This window comes from Mercenaria mercenaria, chromosome 4 (assembly GCF_021730395.1).
Source record: "Mercenaria mercenaria strain notata chromosome 4, MADL_Memer_1, whole genome shotgun sequence".
In the NCBI taxonomy this organism is placed as follows: Eukaryota; Metazoa; Mollusca; class Bivalvia; order Venerida; family Veneridae; genus Mercenaria; species Mercenaria mercenaria.
In genome coordinates, this window is record NC_069364.1 from 12,060,840 (window position 1) to 12,086,233 (window position 25,394).

Here is a 25,394-nt window from a genome sequence, read left to right on the forward strand (position 1 = left end):
TGCACATGTAACTGAGGTACATGGCCAGTTTCACCAAAATGTGTGAGTTTCTTGAAGCTAAAACTGTAATAAAATAAAAATTATAACATATATGGCCAGAATGTAACGACAATCTTTGGATCATTCATTCGACAATATGCACATGTAAGTAAGGTACACGGCCATTTTCACCAAAATTTGAAATTTTCTTAAAGCTAAAACTGTAATAAAATAAAATTTATAACATATATGACCAGAATGTAAAGACAATCTTTGGATCATTCAATGTTAGTCTTGTGAATCTGTGGACTTACGTGTTTATCTTATCGTCATTGTTAGTTTATCCCATTGTTATTTTTCCCACTAAACGAATTTTAGCTATATTGAATTCACGTTCACTAGTCCGCTTTTTTCTTCATTCTTCTGTCCCCTTCCAAAACAATAAAAAAGTATAACCTTTATTTTGCTGAAGATTATCTGAGCCGTGCCATGGGAAAACCAACATAGTGGGTATGCGACCAGCATGGATCCAGACCAGCCTGCGCATCCGCGCAGTCTGGTCAGGATCCATGCTGTTCGCTAATAGTTTCTCCAATTCCAATAGGCTTTAAAAGCGAACAGCATGGAGCCTGACAAGACTGCGCGGATGCGCAGGCTGGTCTGGATCCATGCTGGTCGCATACCCACTATGTTGGTTTTCTCATGGCACGGCTCATCTAATGTAACTTTCAACACGAAATGGAGAGTTCAACAGACACAACAGTATTGTTAACTTTCAATCTGCAGAATCATAACTCCTTGTGATTTTTCATAAAAATATATCTCATTATTTTTTACATAGAAGTCACTGTCTTTAGATATGAGAAAGGCAATCTAATGTAATTTTATATAAAAAGATGTTGCAAAAAGCACAAGAACATTTATTACAATTGTAAAAGGTTTGCTTATACATACTTTTAATCTACCAGATGACGTTTATAAAACTTCATACGATGATTACTAGTAGAAAGGAAATAAATCGTAAGACAATAACTCCGTTTTTCAATATAAGCATTTTTGTCCTCTTAAGGTGTCACCCCATATTACAAGCTTAAGTTTTGTCAGATGTGCTGAATCTCCCATTGAGATTATACATTTTGTTTAAGTGTGCATTATCTGTTATCAGTCCAATCTTTTCAAACATACCTTCAGCAGGACTATTAAATACCTCTACTGATATCCCTAATTTGATCGTCTATTCAGGGGCCTCAGTGCCCAAATGCTTAAGGTCGTTGACTTTGAATGACCTGCCACCGTATCGCTGTGGGTCCAAACATTGTTTTGGGTGTAGAAATCTTCAACCTGTGGAAGTGATGGCACTGACTTGTGGAATAAGGCTGATGATTCTAACCAGGTGCTTGAAATCGATCAAAAGAACCAACGTATTCTTGACAGGTATGTATGCATCATATAGTATAAGAATACACCAACATATATTATACTCAAACGCAACACTTAGTATTTAGCTAATATCTTGTTCTTTGCTTCATTAAATCTTTTGAAATCGTTTGCTAATTTACAAATATCCATTAGTATTCATTTTTCAAAGTTACAACAATACCGGTATCAGGTTATATAAGTTTTTCTATCTAATACCTCAATCTGTTTTTTAAATAGTGCTTCGAACTACATTTTTTGGAAGTGACAAGAAAATTATTCTGATATAGCTCCTGCACATTTACCCCGCAAAGGGAAAATATTTGTGGGAACACTTATAAAACACTTTCCGAAGGAAACGATTGAATTTTTGAAGGAACGATTGCGTACGTTAGAAATTAATGTAATACTTACTCTTCACTTCAGTTATTTTTTCTACATCATATATAGTTATAAGAAGATTTTCACGATAGTAACCAAACTTGTACGCGATCAGCTTTACTTGTCTGAACTTTAAATGGACGAAAAGTAGTAAATATTTTTTGTAGACAGTTTACTCAAATAATTTATTTTCTTCTTGAAATGAAATCGATCAGTGCGTTTTTGAACTTTGTGACTTTTATAAATGATGGCCGAAAAAGTTAAAATTATTAGATGGAAAATGTTTATTTTACTGGAATTTCTATTTCGACATTTTAACGTAATTGCCTAAACGTTATGATAAATTTCAGGAATGTATTTTGGTAACACATAAGATATTTGAAAAATACTAAAAATTAACTTAAAAGACTTGTTTAGTGTAAACAGATCATATGCAGGGACCACAGTTTAGATTTGACATGCATGTTGTTAAAAACCTTTGATTAATAATGGAAGGGAGTAGCACATGTGCTTTGAAGTTTGATAATTGCCTTGACGTCGTTTGAATTGTAAATATTACAAGTATTTCGCATGTACGATTTTATGGTTTGCTCAAACTTGGTATGCTTTCTTTCCTTACGATAAACTCACATTCTTATTTTGTTTCTGTTCAGAAGGTTTTGAATTTGAATTTGTTGTCTCGGGACTAATACCATTAGCACGAACGGAAATTTTCGATAGGTGTTGTCCTCATCCACTTTTGCTTAAAAAGTAGAAACACTTCCAAGGCAATTTGAAGAGTTTCTACATAAGTAAGTACGGAAGCGCCCATATATAGACCCATAGCGCCGCCAATATCAGAAAGAAACCGCAGCGTGTTGTACAGTGGCTCTTCAGAGACAATTTCATAATTTAAGTCCTCAAAGTAGATATAAACTGAAAGAAAGTTTGAAGAAATTTGATCCAAGTACTCATCTGCTACATCATTGTTTTCTGATATTTCTGAACATATATACATGAATAGATTCCAGCCCGTTTTATTGACATTTCTTTTGCAAGTTTCCTCTAACAGGACTTTTTTCAAATATGTCTTGTGTGGCCATACTCGACTTGAATATGTTGTCGAAAATACATCTTCATTACAACGGGAATAGCAGCCACATTGTATATTGCCGTTGTGTATATCGTCAATAACGTTTTCAATACATGTTTCATCGTCGCCGGCGTCACACAGCCGTAAATCGTCTTTGTCTACAAAACTCAAGGCTGATGGAGGTACACATTGACATTTAGATTTCAAATTTTCTATCTCACACATTGAGTGGCAGACTGGAACAGTATACTTAATGTGATATTTTTCTTCAAACTTGTCACCACTTGTACAATCGCCATACTTCCCCCCGAGTCGCAATATTCTAGACATGCGTAATCCTATATGGGTTTCAGACCTAGAGCTAAGTGTGAGTCCTTCACCTTCTGGAAGTGGGTAAGTCCCTTTCTCATGTAAAACCATGCGAACTCCATAGGCAGAGGTGTAATCTTCGAGATATTCTTCAGTTTCAATGTTGAAAACAATCTTAAGACTATTTTTGTGACCACTTCCTCTAGCAATTAATTTGTCCTCGTCTAATGTATAACAGTTTCCATACACGTGTGACAGTACTTTTTTAAAGGATGTTAGTTTCATTCGATGGCCTGAAACGAAATATCCTAATCAATGATTTTAAGACATTGCAACCGTGCTCGACAGTTTTATTATCTAGACAATTGTTGGGGAAGTTTTCAGTTCAGAGGGCCTTGTGTTATTTACATTTGACCTACTTACTTTTGAAACAATAGGGTCGATTGGCTGACCAAATTCATTGACCTTAGTGGCTTTGTCTCCTTAGACATAAGTTTTTTCTAGCTATTGACCTACTTATTTTAAAACAAAAGGGGCGATGTAAATAAAATCTGAAAAGCAGATCCCCAAGAAGCACCGAGAATAAGGCAAACAGTGAAAATTGCAGACTCGGTTTGATTGAGTCTGTTCATGAGCAGCAATGAGAATACAACACTGCCCACGACCCCTAGCACCGGTATAGGTAGTATTCAATCTTCAAATCTAAATAAGTTGAAATCAATGATCCCGATGAATCAGAAAATATAACAACACTGACATGAAGTCGGGGCGACTTTTTACGGCCGTCACACAGCACTTAACGCTGTTGTGAAGTAAATAAAAAATCTGAAAAGTAGATCCCTCGGAAGCACCGAGAACAAGGCAAACACTGAAAATTGCCGACTCGGTTTGATTGAGTCTGTCCATGAGCAGTAATGGAAAATACAACACTGCCCACGCCCCCTAGCACCGGCTACAGCAGTATTTAATCTTCAAATCTAAATGAGTTGAAATCAATGATCTCAAAGGACCAGAAAATATAACAAAACTGACATGAATTTGGGGCGACTTTTCACGGCCGCCACCAAAATAATTTATCTAAGTGACATCGACGTCCTTAGAATTTACCAGTTATTAATCAGATCAGTTTCAGTGTCAATGCACAACGATAAGAACATTTAATGATAAACTTTACTACTGCAGTACACATATCTCTATAGTTAAGTGATAGGAAATAATCAAATGGTCCAATCAAAAGACAAACTAACGGACTGTCGTACCAACTCTGAGGCATGAGATAAAAAGTAAACCACTTCTTCTTCAAAAGGCTATATAACAAAACAATAAAGGAGAATCTTATATATGTTGGAAGATTTAATTCACTACCTGTTGAATATGTAGGAGGAGTTGCAATTACTCAGTCAAAAAGCGGCATCTATACAACAGTATGCAAGCGTTTAATGACCCCTGAGGTGAGCTAAAACAGCAGAAATATCGGCATATGTAATCTCAACATATCGTGTTATATCATGGTATCAAGGAAACTATTAAGATGCCATGCCAAAACATATTCTGGTCTTGTTGACAAGATGTCTACCGCATTGTAAAATATGTAAAGGTTGCAAAACATACACGCCATCCCGACGATAATGTAAACATCAAAATATCCTTTAATGTTTTATCATATCATTTATGAAAATATTAGACAGCTTGAGTCATTACCATCGAATGGAAGCGGAAACCGATCACCGAGTTGACAGCAAAATGATAGACATTACAGTAAATTTTGTCACGACCACACGCTGTATGGTTGTATCATGAATAGAAACGTATAAATAGCACCTTGATGGCATAATAAAAAGGTTGTTGTAATTTAATTTTTTTACGCTTCCATAGTTATGGTAATATTTTAGATCCTCTTGGACTATGGAAATGTATAAAAGGACTCCAACTGAGCCGGTGAGCGGAAATGTGATTGGTGTTACACATTTTATTGCCCTCATCAACAGACAGCCGGACGTGGTATGCTTTTTAGCTTGAATGTGTCTAATACTGCGAAAAACAAAGATATTTATATACTTATTTCGCAAAATTCTTTGACGCATTTGCAATAAATATAAACAGAAGTATACATATTGACATAATATAAGAGTAAGCAAAGGAAGTCTTTAAAAAATATTTACCTGAGAAAACCGCGCTGTGAATAAAATCTTCTTTTTGGTGACCAACAGCTGATCTATTTTCAGCTGAAAGATTTCTAAACTCAGTAAGAAATCTACTCTTCCATGCGTCATACTTGTCCCTAGTGCTATTGTGTTCTTCAAGTACATCTTCGTTTATATAATCGTTAAGCCAGCTTGTGTCGCCTTCATAATCCGCCACCCATTGTTGCAAATCTATTTTCGTCAGCGTATCATAGTCAAAAATATGGGTATATTTTAATGGATTCATGTTGCAAAACGTCATTGCTGGAAAAGCGAGTGGTCGAAAGTTAAGTCGAACTGACGTCCTTGTTGGGTATGAGTAAAACTCTTTGAATAAACCATGGAGTTGAATTGTAAATGCCGACATCGTGCCTGAAAAATACACAAGAATTTTAAGTTTTGAATAAATTCGAATAAAATCATTTTTTTATTTCTTTGTGCTTTAAGCGATGACGGTTCGATCAAATCACGCATCATGTAAATGTTTGTATTATAAATACATCAAAATGTATACTATGAATTATTAAAATGTATTTAAAGCTATCCCAAATTACATCTAAATCTAAATACCGAATCGTTTAATTGTTTTCTATAACTTCAAGATTCGGTTACAATGCTCCCCAGTACATTATCTAAACAGAAAGTGGTTTCATATACTTTGCACATTTTAAATCAATCATATAAAAACAGTATATAATTGAAATTAACAAAATAATGTACCACAGTTACCTAGAAGTAAGATGCACCATAACACTTTCACAAGTATTTGTCTTGATGAAGCAATTTTTGGAATTCCGTGAAGTGAACTTGTTTCTCCTAGCTCTTTAAAAAGTGCCCTAAAATCTCTTTTCTCTGACATACTTTTGATAGTTTACTTTTTAAATGTGTCCTTTTGAATGTTATCCAAATTAGTAACGGTAAACATTAATATATACATGAATTTTCACTTATATTAAATTTCGCTAAAATAAAACACGCAAGTCATAACGCTATAACATTTAAAGATTTCCGCAGCCTGTTGCAACAAGCGAAATATCCCATAATGTTTTATGTGGTGTAAAAGCAATGAGCAATTTTATATAAGTTCCAGAGGGATTTGAATCTTATTTGTCAATGTATGCTTTGTTGTTAAAATCATAAGTTACAGAGCAAGATTTAAACTCACTCAATAATGCTAAAGCAAGAACTAGCAGGAATTGTAGAATGCAAACTGTTGACGGTTTTTAGTCAATCTGAACAGGATGAACTGTTACTTAAGCTGGACTGTCCGGCGTCAGTCGTCCGTTTTTGACAATTTTTAAACGACCATATTCGTGGATATTTGTTAATTTTATCTAATAAAATAGTTCTGATATGGATGGATAGAACTGCATTGCACTAAAGTGTCTCCAGAGCTAAAGTTAATATCCCTTTAATCAATTTCTTCTCAATAATGCGATCCCAAAGGATCATAAAATATAACAACACTGAATGCAAGTATGGGGAGACTTCGCCACACGTCATTTAAGTTAGTCATCCAGTAAAAGCCAGTTTATCATGCATAATTTATCAAAAGTCTGCATCGCAACAAATATTTCAATGCATCGTTTCATGCTCAAAATACAGTGCGTTAAATGAAAATTTATTGGACGATAGAGTTTTAGACTAGAAGGCGTTGATAGCACTGCACTGACTGACTTGTCATTAGTGTATATTTTTAGGAAGTGTCTAGGGGTACGGATCCGTACCTCTAGAATCTGATTCTAGAGGTACGGATCCGTACCTCTAGACAAGCCTGTTAGGGATTTTCTAGGGGTACGGACGTCCTTTTTCTAGATATTTAAGGTTATTTATATCTTAAATTTTGTTGAATATGAAATAACAACTAAGTCTTAACCAGTCTTCACTTAAAACTTGGATCTAATTGGTTTACAGATACCAGCGTTCATCCGATTGTTTACCTTCTCTTTCAAAACCTAAATAGCCGAGGAACTCCAAATGAATACACTGTTTTGTGCCGATAGGAATTAGTTTGTTGTCAAATAAACTGTTGATAACAGCTAGATTAATGAATGAATCTATCCCTTAAATGAGTTCTATTTGAAATTCAGCAAATAAATAAATAAATTAGGCATAATAATATGCACCAATTTATTTTGTTATTTAACAAGGTACATTGTTGTATAATGATAATCGGCACGGAACTGATTGTTTAATAATCAATTAAGCGACATTAAGTAAAAGAAACTGTTTGTGAAAACGTCCCATGTATCTCGTAACGGCTACCAATGTGTGAAAAACATAAATAAATTAAGGGCTAATTATCAATTAAAATAGTTTTTTTCCTCAACATACTTAAAATTATTTTGTTTAATCTTTATATCTTTTTTTCTGCCAGTTCGAAACTTCGTGATTTATTTGGTGTTCCTCGGTTATTTACGTTCCGAAAGAAAATGTAACAAATCGGATGAATGTTGTTATCTGTAAACCATTTAGATCCAAGTTTAAGGTGAATTCTAATGAAATGTTTTTGTTATTTCATTTTCAACAAAATTTGAAATGTAAATGACTCTTAATCTCTAGAAAAACGGAGGTCCGTACCCCTAGAAAACCCCTCACAGGCTTGTCTAGAGGTACGGATCCGTACCCCTAGACACTTCCATATTTTTAAGGTATGTCTACATGAAATTATCCTTCTGCATAAAAAAAAGCTAGAACAACTGCAAGAATGGTCATATAGGTCAAAATTGATTTCCGAGTATTTGCCATTCTTTTAAATACATTAAATGTGCAATCCATGTGAGATAGTTTCACATTTTGTATATTTCACGTTCTATGGTAAATATTAATATACTGACGAGATATGAAAACGCAACAAAAATTTGCCTGAATATATGTTTACTACAAAAAGCATCACATTGAAATGTTCAATACAATCACATCTTGATACTTTATTCCCATTGTGTTAGTTTTACGGTGAGTTGTGCCGATTAAATTTGAACACAATGGGTATATAGTATATCGTGATGTGTGTCAGAATAATTTGTATGTTTGATATATTGATAACGTAACACAATAAGCACAGATAGTGCTTGACTCCCTTTTCGTGCTATCATTGCTATAATTATTGTTGAATTGCTGTTAATAATAGGATTTGGGTCATTTGTCGCTAATTTGGGTTTATTATTTTGATAGCTGGATCCCAGCATCACACACTATGTTATATACAACAGTTAAATGGAACCAGATATTTGTTAGAGCAAGTACTCGTTGTAAAATACTTTGTATAAATTTGGACCAATCAGAAACAAGTTCTATAAATAGCACGTCTGCTGAGGTATAAATAGGTAGGCGGATGACAGAGAGAGCATTCGGTATCCAGCGATAGAAGACACGTCGAGGATTCAACTAATGATTTATCCCAGTACCTTGAGAAGGAGGTTGTTGCAACTACCCTGTCAGGGCGGATAAATTATTTTAAAAAATGATGATTGAAGTTCATAGACTAAAGAAGAGTTGCAGAATTTCAATAAGGTTTCGAGCTATAGGGCAAGCGCATAGGAGTTACACCTTAAGGGTGGTTGAATGCTACAGACGATAGCAAATACAGAGACCCAGAGTTTGGTAATCTACTGAGATAATAGGAGAGTTCCAGCTTATAGACGAGGTTCAGCATTATTGGCGAAGTACAGCCAAGGCATCGGGGATATACCTATATGGTAGTTGAATGCTACATGTGATAGCATATAGGCGCTGAGCATCTAGGAGTCAGGGCAATTATATAGAGTTGCAACTTCAATTAAGAGGACAGAGGCCGAGCATCTATACGATAGGACTCGTATGTTGTTGATTCAAAGACATTGTCTGACAGGAACTTCAACAAAAAGACTAGTCAAGTATAGAGTCTCCAGCCTATAGGAGTTTGAGCTAATCATTATTAATTGAAGATTGTTAGTTTGAAACATTTAGTGATTTGCCTGATCCCTGAAATTATCTAGCTCATAATTGAAATCATTTACGAATCATTGGTACACGAATCATTTAGGCAAGGTAGCCAGAGGAAAATTCTATATATGAGATATTTGGTCTCACCAGCTGTACGTTTTAACAAAGGACATTCTATTTCGTTTGTCAGCTAGTCTAAGACATAGTCACCTTAGCGATTGGACCCAATTCATTGTTCAAGATACTAAAGGCGTAGGCACTTCCCTGGGTCATTTAACTCGTATCCTGACAATGTGTATGTGTTGAACGTTTTAATGTGATGTTTCTTTTGTAGAAAAAAATATTCAGGCATATATTTGTTGCGTTTTCATATCTCGTACTTTACCTATTCTAAAACAAAATTGTACTAAAAACGTAAATAGCCTGAATATATCCAGACAGTCTCATTATCCTCGTCACAATTAAAGTGTTATTAGCAAAACCACATATGATTTTGCATATTTTTGCATAGGTTTTGTTCCCTTACATTTGTAAAAATATGCTCCGAAATGAGAATTATATAATTGTATTATACAGAATATGCCCATGACTTGTTGTTTTACACTTTACATATTCTATCAATTCAGTTTAAACGTTTATGATATGAAGCATCAAAATACAAAGTCTGTAGCAAATACAAACATAAGTAAATAGTATGTATAGTATGGCACTGACTTATTGCTTAAAAGGAGGCATGTTCCTTAGCGCATTTCTGTGTTTTTGATATCATAATATATATTAGTATTTAGTTATGTAGCCATCTCAAAATGGTTAAAATTTATAAAACGTTTAAAATTCAAAATTGAGCATGGAAGAAAACTTAATATAGGTCATTAACTTTGTATATGGATATATACACGAGTTCTTAAACTCAATGGAAAATAATTTTAGGTATGTTAAATTTGTATTTAGCTCTGCCCACATTTGGTTACAACACAAGTAGTGTAGCAGTAGCGTTATGTTTATTACGAAAGCCCCGTGGTGACATTTCAACTTCATTATTTCACGCTTTCTGCTTCATGATTTCACGATTTCCACTTCATGAATTCACGAATTCACTATTTCTACTGCCTGATTTCACTATTTCCACTTCACAAATTCACGATTTCACGATAAAACTTCAAGAATTCACTATTTTACGAATTCACGATTTCACATTAAAACTTCACGACTTCACAATTTCCACTTCACGAATTCACGATTTCATTATTTCAAGATTTCTCGATTTCACGATTTCTGCTTCCTGATTTCACGATTTCCACTTCATGAATTCACGAATTAACGATTTCACACTAAAATTTCACGATTTCACGATTTCCACTTCACGAATTTACGATTTCATGATTTCACAACAGTACAATTTTAACTTCTCGCGACTTCATTAGTCACATGACTGATGTATGACGTAGAAAATCGCGGGTGATATTCGTTACATGCGAGATGGCGTGTTATATATTTGCAGAACCAGGCTTAGGTACTGAAAGTGGAAACTGGCCGAAAATGCCTCAACTGATGAGGAAATAGACTTACAAACAATACTTTTAGAAATCATTATTGCTTTAAATGTGAAATTGATCCAGTCCCTTTTTTTCGGTTTTAGAATCTTTGTTAGATATTAAATGAAAAGCGAGGCATCTTATTCACATGTAAGCTATTTCCACCCGCTGTGTAAATGGTACGCAAACTGAGGTGATCTAGAGCATGGCCTTACCACGAGGCCCGTTTAAAACGTAAAAAAAGCGGCTTAGACGTTTTACTACGTTACAGGCGTGGAAAGGATATACATACAGAATATAAATTTAATCCATGTAAATGAAAGAAACTAATGTGTCTATGGACGGAAAGACGAATTCCAAAATAACGGAAAGACGGACGGACAACTGCAAGGCTTAATGCCTCGTCGCAATAAATGGCGGGGGCATAATTAACATACTCATTTTGGAATTGTCTAAAAAAGTTAAACTACTTGGGCATCTTATTGTATTCATACATCTATTAGGGCTGAAAGTATCCAATACTGTGTTGGTACAGGCACCAATATCCCTCCCCAACCTCCACACTGAGGTATGCAGGAGTTTAAACTCATCCTCGGCAACCCAGGCCGTTCATTAGGTATACACTTCACTGAATGGAGAGTTACGGAATGGATTGGCCAACTGGAAATAGTGAAATCAAGAAATCATGAAATCGTGAAGTTTAATGGTGAAATCTTGAATTCGGGAAGTGGAAATCGTGAACTCGTGAAGTTTAATCGTGAAATCGTAAAATCAAGAAATCGTGAAATCAAGAAATAGTGAAGTTTAATGGTGAAATCTTGAATTCGGGAAGTGGAAATCGTGAAATCGTGAAGTTAAATCGTGAATTCGTGAAATCAAGAAATCGTGAATTCGTGAAATCAAGATATCGTGCAATCGTGAAGTTTAATGGTGAAATTGTGAGTTCATGAAATCGTGAAGTTTTATCGTGAATTCGTGAAGTGGAAATAGTGAAATCAAGAAATCGTGAAGTGTTATGGTGAAATCGTGAAATTGTGAATTCGTGAAATCGTGAATTTGTGAAGATTTTGCGTGAAATCGTTAATTCGTGAACTCATAAAGTGGAAATCGTGAAATCACGAAGCAGAAAGCGTGAAATAATGAAGTTGAAATTTCACCACGGGTCTTTCGTAGTTTATCATAAGTCCTGCAGTATATACTTATAATAAAGAATATCATGTCATTTCTAATGTATGACAGCTTCCTAGACTAAAGACTTTATATATTGGCTCTTATTGTTTCTATAAAGATATGTTAAACGAGCTTAGTTATAGACAGCAACGCTATCTAAATTATTCTATTTACTAATTCAGTCTATTAAAACGTACTCATCTCGCGCTTGTACAATGCCAAGAGGGACTAAATACTTCAAAGAAAACATGCTTGAGTATAGTACAAAATTAATTGATGAACCTTCATAAAATATTACCATTTATTCCAGATGACAACTCAAATGCATCGGGATAAATCGAATAATAGTCTTTATAATTTAAATTTTGATGTGAATTTCTACATTTAAAATGCAAGTTGTTGTTGCGTATAGAAAATGACACATTTTATGAACTGTACTGCTCAATCTGACACTTTAATATTGATGAATATTTATGAGACATGTGAGTTACAAAGGGGAATGTCCACACATGAATGCGGCTAATAACATCTTGTATCATAAATTTTTATAATAGTTGAAAAAACAGTCATTACTTCAGACTTAACATGCAATAATTCTGAGGTAGGTGAAATTATGAGTATGTAGTTAAGCTATTTGTTTTCAAAATAACACTATCATGGCCAGTACATTAGCGTTTTCAATCTAACATTGCTATCTGATCAATTTTAGCACACCTACATTCTGACATTTAAGAAACTGTCACCGTATCTGAATAAATAAAGCAAAAATAACAGTTCTTAGCATAGATTACAAATACAAAGTCACAGAAGGACATGTGATTTGAATAAATATGACTTATATACATTCTGTCTTTTTTTCATTTCTGTGTCAGCATAACCTTGCATACAACGCTTCCCTAATTATTTCAAATACACAAAACAGCTTCCTCCCATCTTTATGTAACCTTCGCTGTGTTTCAGCAATTCTTAGCCATTTTCTAATCCCTTTTTACCAAATTAAGACTTAGACACGATTGTCCAATAATGCTGTGCTGTCTTCTACATGTTATTTACCGTTTCTCCACATATATTGAATACTGCCCGATTTTCTATGCGGTAAGATGACGATAGAATGATTAAACATCAATAAACATTTACCTTCACCTTAAACTTTCGAATGACGTCATACTTCCATGCACGTCGCCTGGACATCTTGTAGCATTTTGGCGTAAACTCGTGTTTACTAGTAAACTATCAGTGAGGATATAATCAGGCGAGTTCTATTTCATGGGAAGTAAATGAAATATCTGCGTCTGTAACGAGTAGCCATGGTAAATCAAACGTTGTGCATGTTTCATTTAAAAATAAAAATGTTTAGAACTATACATGGCCAATGAAGATATTTTTTTTCTATGCCTTATACACAACAGGTGGATTTCAAGAACAAAGCTCGTAAAAGTCTATGCTATGTTTTTCAATTATAAAAAGACTTCTGCTAAATTAATATACTATTCTCACTTCCAATCAGTATAATACAGAACCTTTGGGACGAAGCCAGTAATAAGTGAACTGAAACCAGATATTGTCGCCATGTATACATTAAACAGTACCGTTATATGTATAACATATTCATAACCCCGAGACATCATGTTTTCTCTTTTGACATTATACGTTCCTGAAACGATATGATTATCAGCTGAGGTGAATTTTGGAAGGGAGAGTCACAACGTACTCTTTCAAAAAAAAAGTGCCAACATAAGCTAGCATAGAGCATTGTTGATTTCGAAATTACTGTAACCTCGCTTCGCAGAGAGTGAAAACTTCAACGTATATTTACCATGAACTGCTGAGGAATAGTCAATGTCTTTAGTTATAATAAAGGCAATCTAATGTAATTTAATATGAAAAGATGTTGCAAATATCACAAGCACATTATCTCTGTCTGTCACAATTGTAAACATTTGCTTATACATACTTTAATTCTACTGAAAGACGTTTATAACACTTCATACGATGATTACTGGTAGAAAGGAAATAAATCGTAAGACAATAACTCCGTTTTTCAATACTGGCATTTTTGTCCAGATAGTACTCTCCTTAAGTGTCACCCCATATTGCAAATTTAAGTTATTGTCACATGTGCAGAATCTCCCATTGAGATTATACATTTTGTTTAAATGTGCATTATCTATCACCAGTCCAACCTTTTCTAACTTATCTATAGCAGGACTATCAAATACCTCTACTGATAGCCCTAATTTGATCGTATATTGAGGGACCTACTAAAGGTCGCTGACTTTGAATCAGTTATCACCATATCGCTCTGGGTTCCAAACCTCGCTTTGAGTGTAGAATTATTCAACCTGTGGAAGTGATCGCGCTGACTTGTGGAATAAGGGTGATGATTCTAACCAGGTGCTTGAAATCGATCAAAAGAGCCAACGTATTTTGACAGGTATGTATGCATTATATAGTATGATAAAACACTTACATATATTCAAACGCAACACTTAGTATTTAGCTAATATCTTTTTAATCGCTTCATTAAATCTTTTGAAATTGTATACTCATTTAGAAATATCTGTTAGTATTCATTTGTCTAAGTTACAACAATATCAATTTATATAAAAAAGCTGATACCTCAATCTGTTTTTAAACATTTTTGCTCATTTACCCCGCAAAGGGAAAGTATTTGTGGGATATACTTGGAAAACACTTTCGGAAGGATAAATAAATGAAACTACTCTTCACTTTAATTATTCTTTCTACATCATATGTAGTATTATGAAGATTTTCTTAATAGTAACCAAACTTGTACGCGATCAGCTTTTCTTGTCCGAACTTATTTTAATGGATGAAAAAGTAGTAAATACCTTTTCTGAACAGTTTACTCAAACAAGCCGCGCCATAAGAAAACCAACATAGTACGTTTGCGACAAGTATGGATCCAGTTTGGTCAGGATCCATGCTGTTCGTTTACGATTTCCTTAATTGCTATAGGCTTTGAAAGCGAACAACATATATCCTGACCAGACTGTGCGCAGGCTGGTCTGGATCCATGCTGGTCGCAAACACACTATGTTGGTTTTCTAATGGCGAGGTTCAAACAATTGATCTTCTTGTTGAAAAAATAGCGAGCAGTACGTTTATGTGCTTCGTGGCTTTTAAACAATGATGGCCAAAAAAAAGGTTAAAATTATCAGATGGAAAATGTTTATTTTACAGGAATGTCTCTTTGAAATTTTAATGTAATTACCTTAACGTAATGCTAAATTTCAGGAATGTGATTTGTAAACATATAAGACATTTGAAAAATACTAAATATTAACTTAAAAGACTTATTTAGTGTAAACAGATCATAAGCTCAACAGGGATCACAGCTTAGATTTGACATGCATGTTTTTAAAAATCTTTGATGAAGAATGGAAAGGAGTAACACGTGTGTTTTGAAATTTGATATTGCCATGACGTCGTTTGAATTGTAAATATTACAAGTAATTCGCATGTATGGCTTTTTTTTGATCCAGTGTTGTTATATTTTCTGTTCTCATGAATAGACTGAATCAAACAGAGTCTGCTATTATCCTTCTTGGTTGCATTCTTCCTTCCAAAGGATACTTTTTACAAATTATATTGGTATGCTTTCTTTCTTAACGATAAACTCACATTCTTATTTTGTTTCTGTTGAGAAGATCTTGAATGTGAATTTACTGTCCCATTATCCCGAACGGAAATTTTCAATAGGTGTTGTCCTCATCCACTTTTGCTTAAAAAGTAGAAACACTTCCAAGGCAACTTGAAGAATTTCTACAGATGTTAGTACTGACGCGCCCATATACAGCCCCATTGCGCCTCCAATATCAGAAAGAAACCGTAGCGTGTTGTACAGTGGCTCTTCAGAGATAATTTCATAATTTAAGTCCTCAAAGTAGATATAAACGGCAAGGACGTTTGAAGCAATTTGATCCATGTGCTCATCTTCTACGACATTGTTTTCTGAAATTTTTGAACATGTATCCATGAATAGATTCCAGCCCGTCTTATTGACATTTCTTTTGCAAGTTTCTTCTAACAGGACTTTTTCAAATATGTCTTGTGCGGCCATACTCGGCTTGAATAAGTTGTCGAAAATACATCTTCATTACAACGGGAATAGCAGCAACATTGTATATTGCCGTCGTGTATATCGTCAATAACGTTTTTAATGCATGCTTCATCATCGTCGACGTCACATAGACGTAATACGTCGCTATCTTCAAAACTCAAAGATGATGAAGGTACACACTGACATTTAGATTTCAAATTTTCTATCTCACACATTGAGTGACAGACTGGAACAGTATACTTAATGTGGTGTTTTTCTTCAAATTCCTCCCCATTTGTACAATCGCGATACTTTCCTCCAAGTCTTAAAATTCTTGACATGCGTAGTCCAATATGGATTTCAGACCTGGAGCTGAGTGTGAGTCCTTCATCATCTGGAAGTGGGTAAGTCCTTTTCACATGTAAAATCATGCGAACCCCATAGGCAGATGTGTAATCTACGAGATAGTCTTCAGTTTCAATGTTGAAAACAATTTTTAGACTATTTTTGTGACCACTCCCTCTAGCAATTATTTCGTCCTCGTCTAATGTAAAACATTTACCATACACGTGCGACAGAAATTTTCTAAAAGAGGTTAGTTTCATTCGATAGTCTGAAATGAGATATCGTAAACAATGATTTTTAGACATTGCAAACGTACTTGACAGTTTTATCATTTAAACAATTCAGTGTACAAACATTTACCTCCATGAATGCGTGTCAAAGTTAATTAATTGAAAATTCAAAAATAATGGGAGTTACAGTGAAACCTCTGTCGAGCAACACCCTTTGAAAGATACAAAATATGTACTGTTATTTAGAGGTTGTTGTTCTGGAGATGTAAATTTGATAGTATATTTCAGCTTAGGGAAATGGTGATGATGTTGTTATAGAGAGGTTTTTGCTTAAGAGAGGGCCGCTCTGGAGAAGTTGTACTGTATATTTTTGTCTACCGACTACCCAAAACAATAGGCGGCTTTTATTGAACAAAGACAATCATTCCCATAAATAAAAGCGTTCTCCAGTTATTAATGGAACACTGTTTTCAGTCTCAAGGTAGCCACTGTATCTAGCTTGACCTCTGACCTACTGCAACCAAAGCAATAGGGGTTATCTTCAGGCTACAAACTGTTATCCTACGTCCAATCTTTCTCCAGTGATTATCATGAATCTAATATCACCAGAGTGTATTTTATTCAAGTTTTCAGTATGCTATAATCTGTCCCTTGATTTTCTCACCAAACGATAAGTCATTTAATGACCACAGGAAATCATCAAATATAATGTAGCTGACTTCCAGCCTGAGCGTTTTTAAGTTATTTAAGGTATTAGATCACTAATAGTTATGTTTACAAAATGGCATTTACTTGGTGTATTCTTAAAGGTGACCGTGTTTTGCATTGTTTTGCAATTTTTAAACAACTTTTACCGTGCCGTTTTGTTTTTAAATTTTGTATAACTTATGTTATCTCCTCAAGCTCAAGTAGAGACAAATTTCAAAGTGATGGCCACTATCCAAAACGTTTGCAGAGAAATAATTTTACCATTAATTTTAATAAAAGAAACTTCAAACTAGTGGTATACAATTATAAAACACAAAATAAAAATGTCAATATCATTTTTCTAGGGTGCCTCAGGTTAATGGATTCAATGAGACAGAATTCTTACTTCAACATTGAAAAAAAACAAGGTCGAATCCTGTTTTTTCTGTTTTGAATTTTGCTTACTTCATTCAAAAATAACTTTGGGACAGACGTAAAACGTATCTAAATTTCTTCCACGATATATAATCTAAAGAGTGTAAGCAAAACAGAGAACTTTTACCGCATGTAACTCAATATTTTTTTTAAGTAGTAAATTCACTTTGAACAGCAAGAAATCGCTTATCATTTTTTTTTCCATTTTTGTACAATCAATCAATTAGAAGTCTTGAAAGAAGTAAAAACTTACTAGAAACATGAAAATAAGGAAAAAGAATTTGGTCCCAGTAGGGCTTGAACCTACGCCCTCCCCTGAGCATTGCAGTAAAAGTAGGTTTATAGTAGGAATTGAATACTCTTCAAAAAGGAGGTACCCTATTAGGCTTCTAATATCTTAAGGGTAACCTTGTTTATTCTTGGGGGTACTGTGGCATTGACATTCTGCCTTTGGCCTTCTGTACTAAAAATATTACGGGTCACCGAACTGACCATAGGGAGTCATCCTTTGCAGTTAGACGATCGTAGGCTCAGTACTTATTAAGTTAATGGTTGACCAGAGGACCTTGTGAATTTTACCATTAGCCTACATACATTTGAAATTATATGGCTGATGTGCTGACCAAATTAATTAATCTCAGTGACTTTTACAGCCTGCATTGGACATAAGTAAGTTTTTTTTCTAGTTATTGGCCTGCTTACATTAAAAACAATGGGGTAATGTACTAACAAAGTAATTTATCTTATCTTTAGTTGTTTCTAGATATTGATCACTTACGTTACTTCTAGTTATTGATCAGATACCGTTTTAAGCTTATGCGGCATTGTGCAACAATAAGGACAATTTACTTAATTCATACAATTATGCACTTTATTACAGCAGTAGAGATGTGTCTTTCGTTTCACTTTGTCTACAGACCGGTTAGCAAACAGACTAACGGACTGACAAACCAACTCAACAATGAATCATTTCTTTTTCCAACAGGGGATAACAAAACGAAATTAAAACACTTAATTCACTACCTGTAGAGTATACAGGGGATAACAAAACGAAGTTAAAACACTTAATTCACTACCTGTAGAGTATATAGGAGGAGTTGCAATTACTCAGGGAAGTGTTTAATGACACCTGAGCTCGTGTGGTCGACATATGTAATCCCGACATATCGTGTTATATCAAGGCATTGAAGAAATGCAAAAACCTATTCTTCTCTTGTTGACAAGGTTTCTATCTCATTATAAAATGTAAAGGCTGCAAAATATAGACATCACCCCGACGATAACGTAAAAACCAAAAGGTTATTATTATCTACCTCCTTATGTCGTGTTATGTCCTGACATTTTGGAAAAGAGTATACGGCCTTAGTCTATACCATCGTATGGGAGCGTTTATAGAACAATGATTTGACAGGAAAACAATAAACATTACGGTATATTTTGTCAGGACGACTCGTTTCATCGTGAATAGAAACGTATAAATAGCATCTTGGTGGCATAATTATATAAGCTATTTTAATATTTATATTTTCAAGCTTATGCGAATTTCCGATCATTTTGAACTACGGAAATGTATAAAAAGATAATTACTCCATGCATTTTGAGGTCAATAGAACTAAAATTAAAATCGAGAAGATGCTTTTGTAGAAAAGCTGATGTCTCCCCTAGTGCACAGTCGTAAGGCAAGAAGTCAATAGGGGACAGGAGTGAAAGTCAAAGAGACACTGATGGTTGGCTGCAGTTGGTTGATGGTTGGCTGCAATTGAGTTGGTGCGCGGAAACGTGAGAGATGTTTCTCATTCCATTGTCTCTCATGATCAGTCTCTGCCGAACGAGGTATGCTTTTTGTTTGAATAAGTTCAATACTTTCGACGAATTAATAATTGCATTATTAGTTCGCAAATTCTTTGATGCATTTGTAATGCGTATGCACTAAAGCACATACATTGATATAATGTAAGAGAACGTAAAGACAGTCTATGAAAATATTTACCTGAAAAAACTGCACTGTGAATAAAACCTTCTTTTTGGTGACCAACAGCTGATCTATTTGCGGCTGAAAGATTTCTGAACTCGGTAAGAAATCTACTCTTCCATGCATCATACTTGTCCCTAGTGTTGTTGTGCTCTTCCAGTGCATCTTCGCTTAAAAACTCTTCAAGCCAGCTTGTGTCGTCTTTAAAATCCGTCGTCAACCATTGTTCAATATGTATTTTTAACAGCTTATCGAAGTCGGAGATATGGGACGATTTCATTGGATTCATGTGGCAAAACGTCATTGCTGGGAAAGCGAGTGGTCGAAAGTTTTTGTTGGGTATGAGTAAAACTCTTTGAATAAACCATAGAGAGTTGAACTGCAAATGCCGACATTGTGCCTGAAAAATACACACGATTTCAAAGTTGAGAAAAATAATACATTTATTTCTTTTTGCCTTAAGCGATGACGGTTCATTCCAATCATACGTCATGTAACTGTAAATATTTACATTCGCCCTATTCTTTTCCATTGAAATATGACGACATTCATTTCGTATGAACAGCAAAAGGAATGGCGTGAAAGTTACGTCAACGCTGCTTAGTAATAACGGGCCGTTGTTTTGACGACGTCCGCGTATAGTCATGGAAAACGTTCCTTAGATGACGACGTAGTTGTTCCTTCTGGTGAACAGAATTGGCGGTAAACTGATTTTAATGCTAGATGCAACAAGCTATGTGCAATTTGCATTATCATCTTGTTCACAAATGGAAAGGAACTATAATCTTGATATTAAAAATGAAACATTTGTTTCGGTGTTCATGCGAAATGAACGACAGAATAGTATCGGCAAATTTTAAACATTAGCGCGATTAATGGATTTTCTAATCCAATTCTTCGTTCATTTCGCATGAACACCGAAAAAGAATGTTTCATTTCTTAAGTAATGTATTATTATAAATACATCAAAATGTATACAATGAATCATTGAAATGTATTTGAAGCTATCCAATATTACATTTGTATGTCTAAAAACTGAATGATTTAATTGTTATCTATAACTATAAAATTAGGTGACGATTCTACCAAGCAAATATCTAATCAGAAAGTCGTGTCAAATTCTTTTTATATTTTAAATCAATTATGTAGAAACCGTTTATGATTGCAATTAGCAAAAAAAAAAAATGGCACCTCAGTTACCTAGAAGTAAGATGCAACATAACACTTTTATAATTATTTGTCTTGATGAAACAATTTTTGGAATTCCATGAGGTGAACTTGTCTCTCCTGGCTCTTTTAGAAGTGACCTAAAATTTCTTTTTTCTGACATACTTCTTAGTTTTCTTTCTATTTTTTTCAAAGTTATCCATATTATGTGTGGTAAACATTAAATTCAATATATAATATTCTGTTCCTTTTTACATAAATCCGCTAAAATAAAACACAAAATTCATAACGTTGTAATGGTTGAAGACTTAGGTAGCATGTGGCAACAAGCAAGATCAACCACATTATTTTTATGGTGTGGAATAAATGAGATCAGAATTCTATATGAAGTTCCCTCGGGATTTTAATTTTAATGTGTCACTCTATGCTTGGTGTAATCAGTCACAAGTTACCAAACAAGATAAAGACTCACTCATAAATGCTAACTAGCATGAATTATAAAATGCAAACTATCAACTGTTTTTAGCTGACCTGAACAATTTGAACTGTTAGTAAAGCTGGACCGCCCGGTGTCAGGTTTCCATCTTTGACAATTTTAAACGACGACTTCTTGTGATTTTTTGTTAATTAAAAATTTTAAAATAGTTCTAATTGCCTTGCATTGAATTGTATCTAGAACTACAATTAATACCCCTTTAATCATTTTTTTCTCAAAAATCTATAAATGGATGCTCACCAAGCTTTGTCAAAAGCGTCCTTTTATAGGCCCTTCTCCATTATGTTCTAACGTTTTACTTAATAGCAATTTGAGGCACCAAGTGTTGAACTGGAAAAAACGTAAACTGATTTTTTTTTTCTCATGAGCAATTTTTTCTCTGAATGACTGTTCACCAAATGTGGACGAAAGATTATTAAACGAGCCTTTACTAAGTGTTTTCAAATGCTTTCTTCTGACTGCATTTTAAGGTTGACCGGGTTTGAAATAGAAAAACCTCAACACCCCGTACTATCTGTTTCATCGGAATTTTATAACATAGATATTGAATGAACTGTGTGATCTCAAATGTCTAGAAAATAGAACAACACTGACTCCATGTACGGGGTGACTTCGGGACACATCATTTAAAGAAGTAATTAGTAAAAAGCTAAACCAGTTGTCATGCATACTTTATTACACGTTTGGTAGTATATTATCAGCCCACATTCCCGTAATAACAGCCAGTGTCGTATAAAGTTGGTAATAATCAAATTATTTATTCAGGCAAACCAGTTTCCATTTGGTTTATCTGAATATTGATATCAATCATATAATATCAATATTTTAATAATGAGTGGTCCATAGGTTGTTTATGGTCCAGGGTAAAAATCAGTAATCGGAGAATGACTTGGAAATTTTAAATAACTATCTAGAACTGAATTTTAAGTGATGGTAAAACTCATGGCATAATCGTAAGCGGATTTCAATGATATATAGCAGCCGTAGAACAGCTTCGTACAGGTTACAGGTATTTCATTATGGCTGTTTTGTAGAATGTTACCGAATAATGTCACAGTTTTTAACAATTTTTGTCTGAAAGAATAGAGTATGGAAATTTTTGCACTCATTCATTGTTTTCTTTCTATTGGTTCAGTTTTCACTAAAACAGTTGATACTGTAAACAATAAAGGGGTTTATCGCCAGATACTATTTACTTTCTTTTTAACACTCAAATGATCGATAGAACAAATAGGTGAACCGGTGGTCTAGTGGTTACACACTTGACTGTCAATCCAGAAGTCCGGGGTTCGAATCCCGGTCCAGGCACTGGGAATTTCTGAGATGCTCTTGAGTGTCTCCCACCTAACTAGAGGCCTGTACTGGTTCTTCCCAGGAAAGACGGCTTCGGAAAGTGTATCGGTGCTATACACCAGGCACGTTATAGAACCAGAGTGTCTATTCGCAAAGAGCTAGGCTAAGTTAGCCGAACACGTTTGTATTTAAAGGTTCTCTCTGTCTGTTCTGGGGACTTTATCTTACTCTGTCCCGCTATGTGTCTGTACTAGTAGAGGATGAATTTCGCGCCCTGTGTGGCTGCGTTTGCTATATGAAAAGCGCCTTTGAACGTGTTTATCATGAAAAGGGCGCTATATAAATCTGGTATAATAATAATAATAATAACAATTATCAAAATAACCAAAATTGACGGATCTTAACCCAAATAAAGGTATCATAAGAAAAGAAGAGAATAAACAATATAGTAGTAATGAGACCATCCGAATTTTTCTGTTAAAATTCAGAACGTTTTAAAAAATGCAATATAGATAAAATTGTCAACGGATGATAAGTAGATATATCACAAATATTAACTAAATAAAGATATTACCTCTTTACAAAGCACGTATTCATTTTGCCAAAAGGCTCCACATAAAATCCTCATAAGCTGATCCAAATTACAATAAACGGGTTCTATATGCACGTACTAATGTTGCGTAAACTGCTTCACATTGAGCTGTATGACATCAAAGAATATCATGGTATTCAGTGGAGCGATTCAGAGCGGCGTGTAAAAACCTGATGCTATACATCCAAAGTGAAGAAGTTAACGCAACATGAATTCATGCAGTGTGAAAATAAAACGATTTATCAAAACTTGGCGGTGCCTAATGCATTTTGAAACTGTGTTGCGTAATTTTGATTGACGTAAAAAATGAACTTTTAGATTTACTACGGTGTATTCCAACAAGTATTTCAATGCATCGTTTCAAGTTAAGTTAAAAAAGATGATTTCAAAATACAGTACGTTGAATGAAAATTCATTGGACGGGACGGACTTTTAGACTAGAAGGCGTTGAAATGCACTGCACTGACTGACTCTTTCATAAATGGATTGTATATTATTAATTTTGGCTGTAAACGCCGCCGATATTTACTCTGCGACAGAGAACATGGCAGATGTTTTACTAAGGAAGAGAATGAATACTTGTACATCTCAAGCAAGTTCAAGTATAGTGAATTGGTAAATACCTATCCGGTAACATGAAATCTCTAAAGAGACGTAAAACAAGGCAAACAAAAAAAGAAACTGCAAGATTTTAAACACTTCAGTGTACATACTTCTCCTATAACAACTTTTCACGAAATATTTTATGAGGCCCTAAACGAAAAAAAACTAGTGTATGTATTCTTGCATACAATATTTGCGTTTCCGAGAATTTTGCCCATGTCGGCAAAACCCATCCGACACCCACCACGCCAGATGGCTCCGGTAATGGTGACGTGTACTGATTATAGTATATTCATGTTACATTCGATATAATCGATATATCTTGATACTTACTCTTTGGTCCATATAGTTAAATTTCGGGTTCAAAAATGTTATCATACGAAAAATATAATGACATTTCCCTACACATAGTAAAACAAAACCATTAACTTTTGGACACTAGTTGTAGATGCTGGATGGTAATATTCAACTCTGATGTAACTGTTTTGGCGTCAGCTTGGTAGAGCCTCGCCAAGATTTGATCTTACATAGAGGACCAACTCTTACCTAACCCATGTTTAAAATCTTTTAAACAACCTACGCCATAGACTGACCTGTGGTCAGGTGCGATGAATTTGTTTTACAATACGGAGCTAAGTGACAGCTTTATTGGTATGTTTCCTAACAATACCCAGTGTAAATTCTGGACAAACTGAACAAAACCCGTTCATGTCAGTAAAAACGACGGGGAAATTGCTTCGATTGAACTCGTCATTCCTTCTCAAATTGTCATTTGATGAAGAAGGAAACTCATGGCCAATATTCTTCCAGTCTGTATTTGAAAACAGAGACATATTATTGTATTCTAGGCATTTGCATTTCATCATGTCTTTTGGACTGAGGAATTAGAGTATAATCTTCTAACGATGGAACGGGAGGAGGTTTTTCTCTTTCATGAAGTACCATTCTGATGTAATATGCTGAAGTAAATAACAAAATCTGTAAAAAAAATTCCCTTGGAAGCACAGAATGCAGCCAAGAAGAATAATAGCAGACTCGGTTTTATTAAGTTTTTTTCAGGAGAGGTAATGATAAAGTCATTATATATTCGTTGTCTCTGTTTTGAAAACGGTGTACAGATTGTTAATCCTTATCGAGTTTCAAACAAATGCCAACATTTCGGAATGAAACATATAGATACACAGGAACATGATGATTGCATGGATATAAATGTTGTTTCTGTTCTAGCTGGTTATTTTGGAATTTCTTTTTCAAAGAGTTATTTTAATGATTCTATTAAATGATTTTTCCGTTTGTTTCGTTTGTTGTTATTTAAGGAGTAAATATTTTCCACGGTAAAACCGCTATTTGTTTGTGATAAGAGAAGATTAGGTTATTTAACATTGTTTTGTACAATACGGCTAGCGGCTCGTCCAATATGGTTTTCTCAGCTGGTTACTCGTCCAAATATATCTCGTATTGTACAGTACAATGTTAAATAACGTTTTCATTCTGTATCTATTTTATCTTACTATAATAATAGTTTAAATTAAAAATGTTTCA

General features: G+C 34.5%; 1 protein-coding gene across 1 annotated transcript; it reads right to left on the reverse strand.

Annotated features, from left to right (window-relative positions):
* Nucleotides 1–1,046: 1,046 nt before the first annotated feature.
* On the reverse strand, nucleotides 1,047–6,337 carry LOC123551021 (degenerin mec-10-like). Its single transcript, XM_053542379.1, has 3 exons — nucleotides 6,070–6,337; nucleotides 5,320–5,712; nucleotides 1,047–3,450 (listed from the first exon to the last, which is right to left on the reverse strand). Exons 1-3 carry the CDS (start codon nucleotides 6,197–6,199, stop codon nucleotides 2,471–2,473), a joined length of 1,503 nt encoding a protein of 500 aa, XP_053398354.1. The 5' UTR covers nucleotides 6,200–6,337; the 3' UTR covers nucleotides 1,047–2,470.
* Nucleotides 6,338–25,394: the final 19,057 nt, after the last annotated feature.

Excerpts from the sequence above, each read along its gene's own strand:
- LOC123551021 (XM_053542379.1), bottom strand. The coding sequence starts at position 6,199 with ATGTCAGAGAAAAGAGATTTTAGGGCACTTTTTAAAGAGCTAGGAGAA. Across the intron at positions 5,713-6,069 it reads ATGGTGCATCTTACTTCTAG|GCACGATGTCGGCATTTACA; the intron begins GTAACTGTGGTA and ends TGTATTTTTCAG. Across the intron at positions 3,451-5,319 it reads TCACAGCGCGGTTTTCTCAG|GCCATCGAATGAAACTAACA; the intron begins GTAAATATTTTT and ends ATTTCGTTTCAG.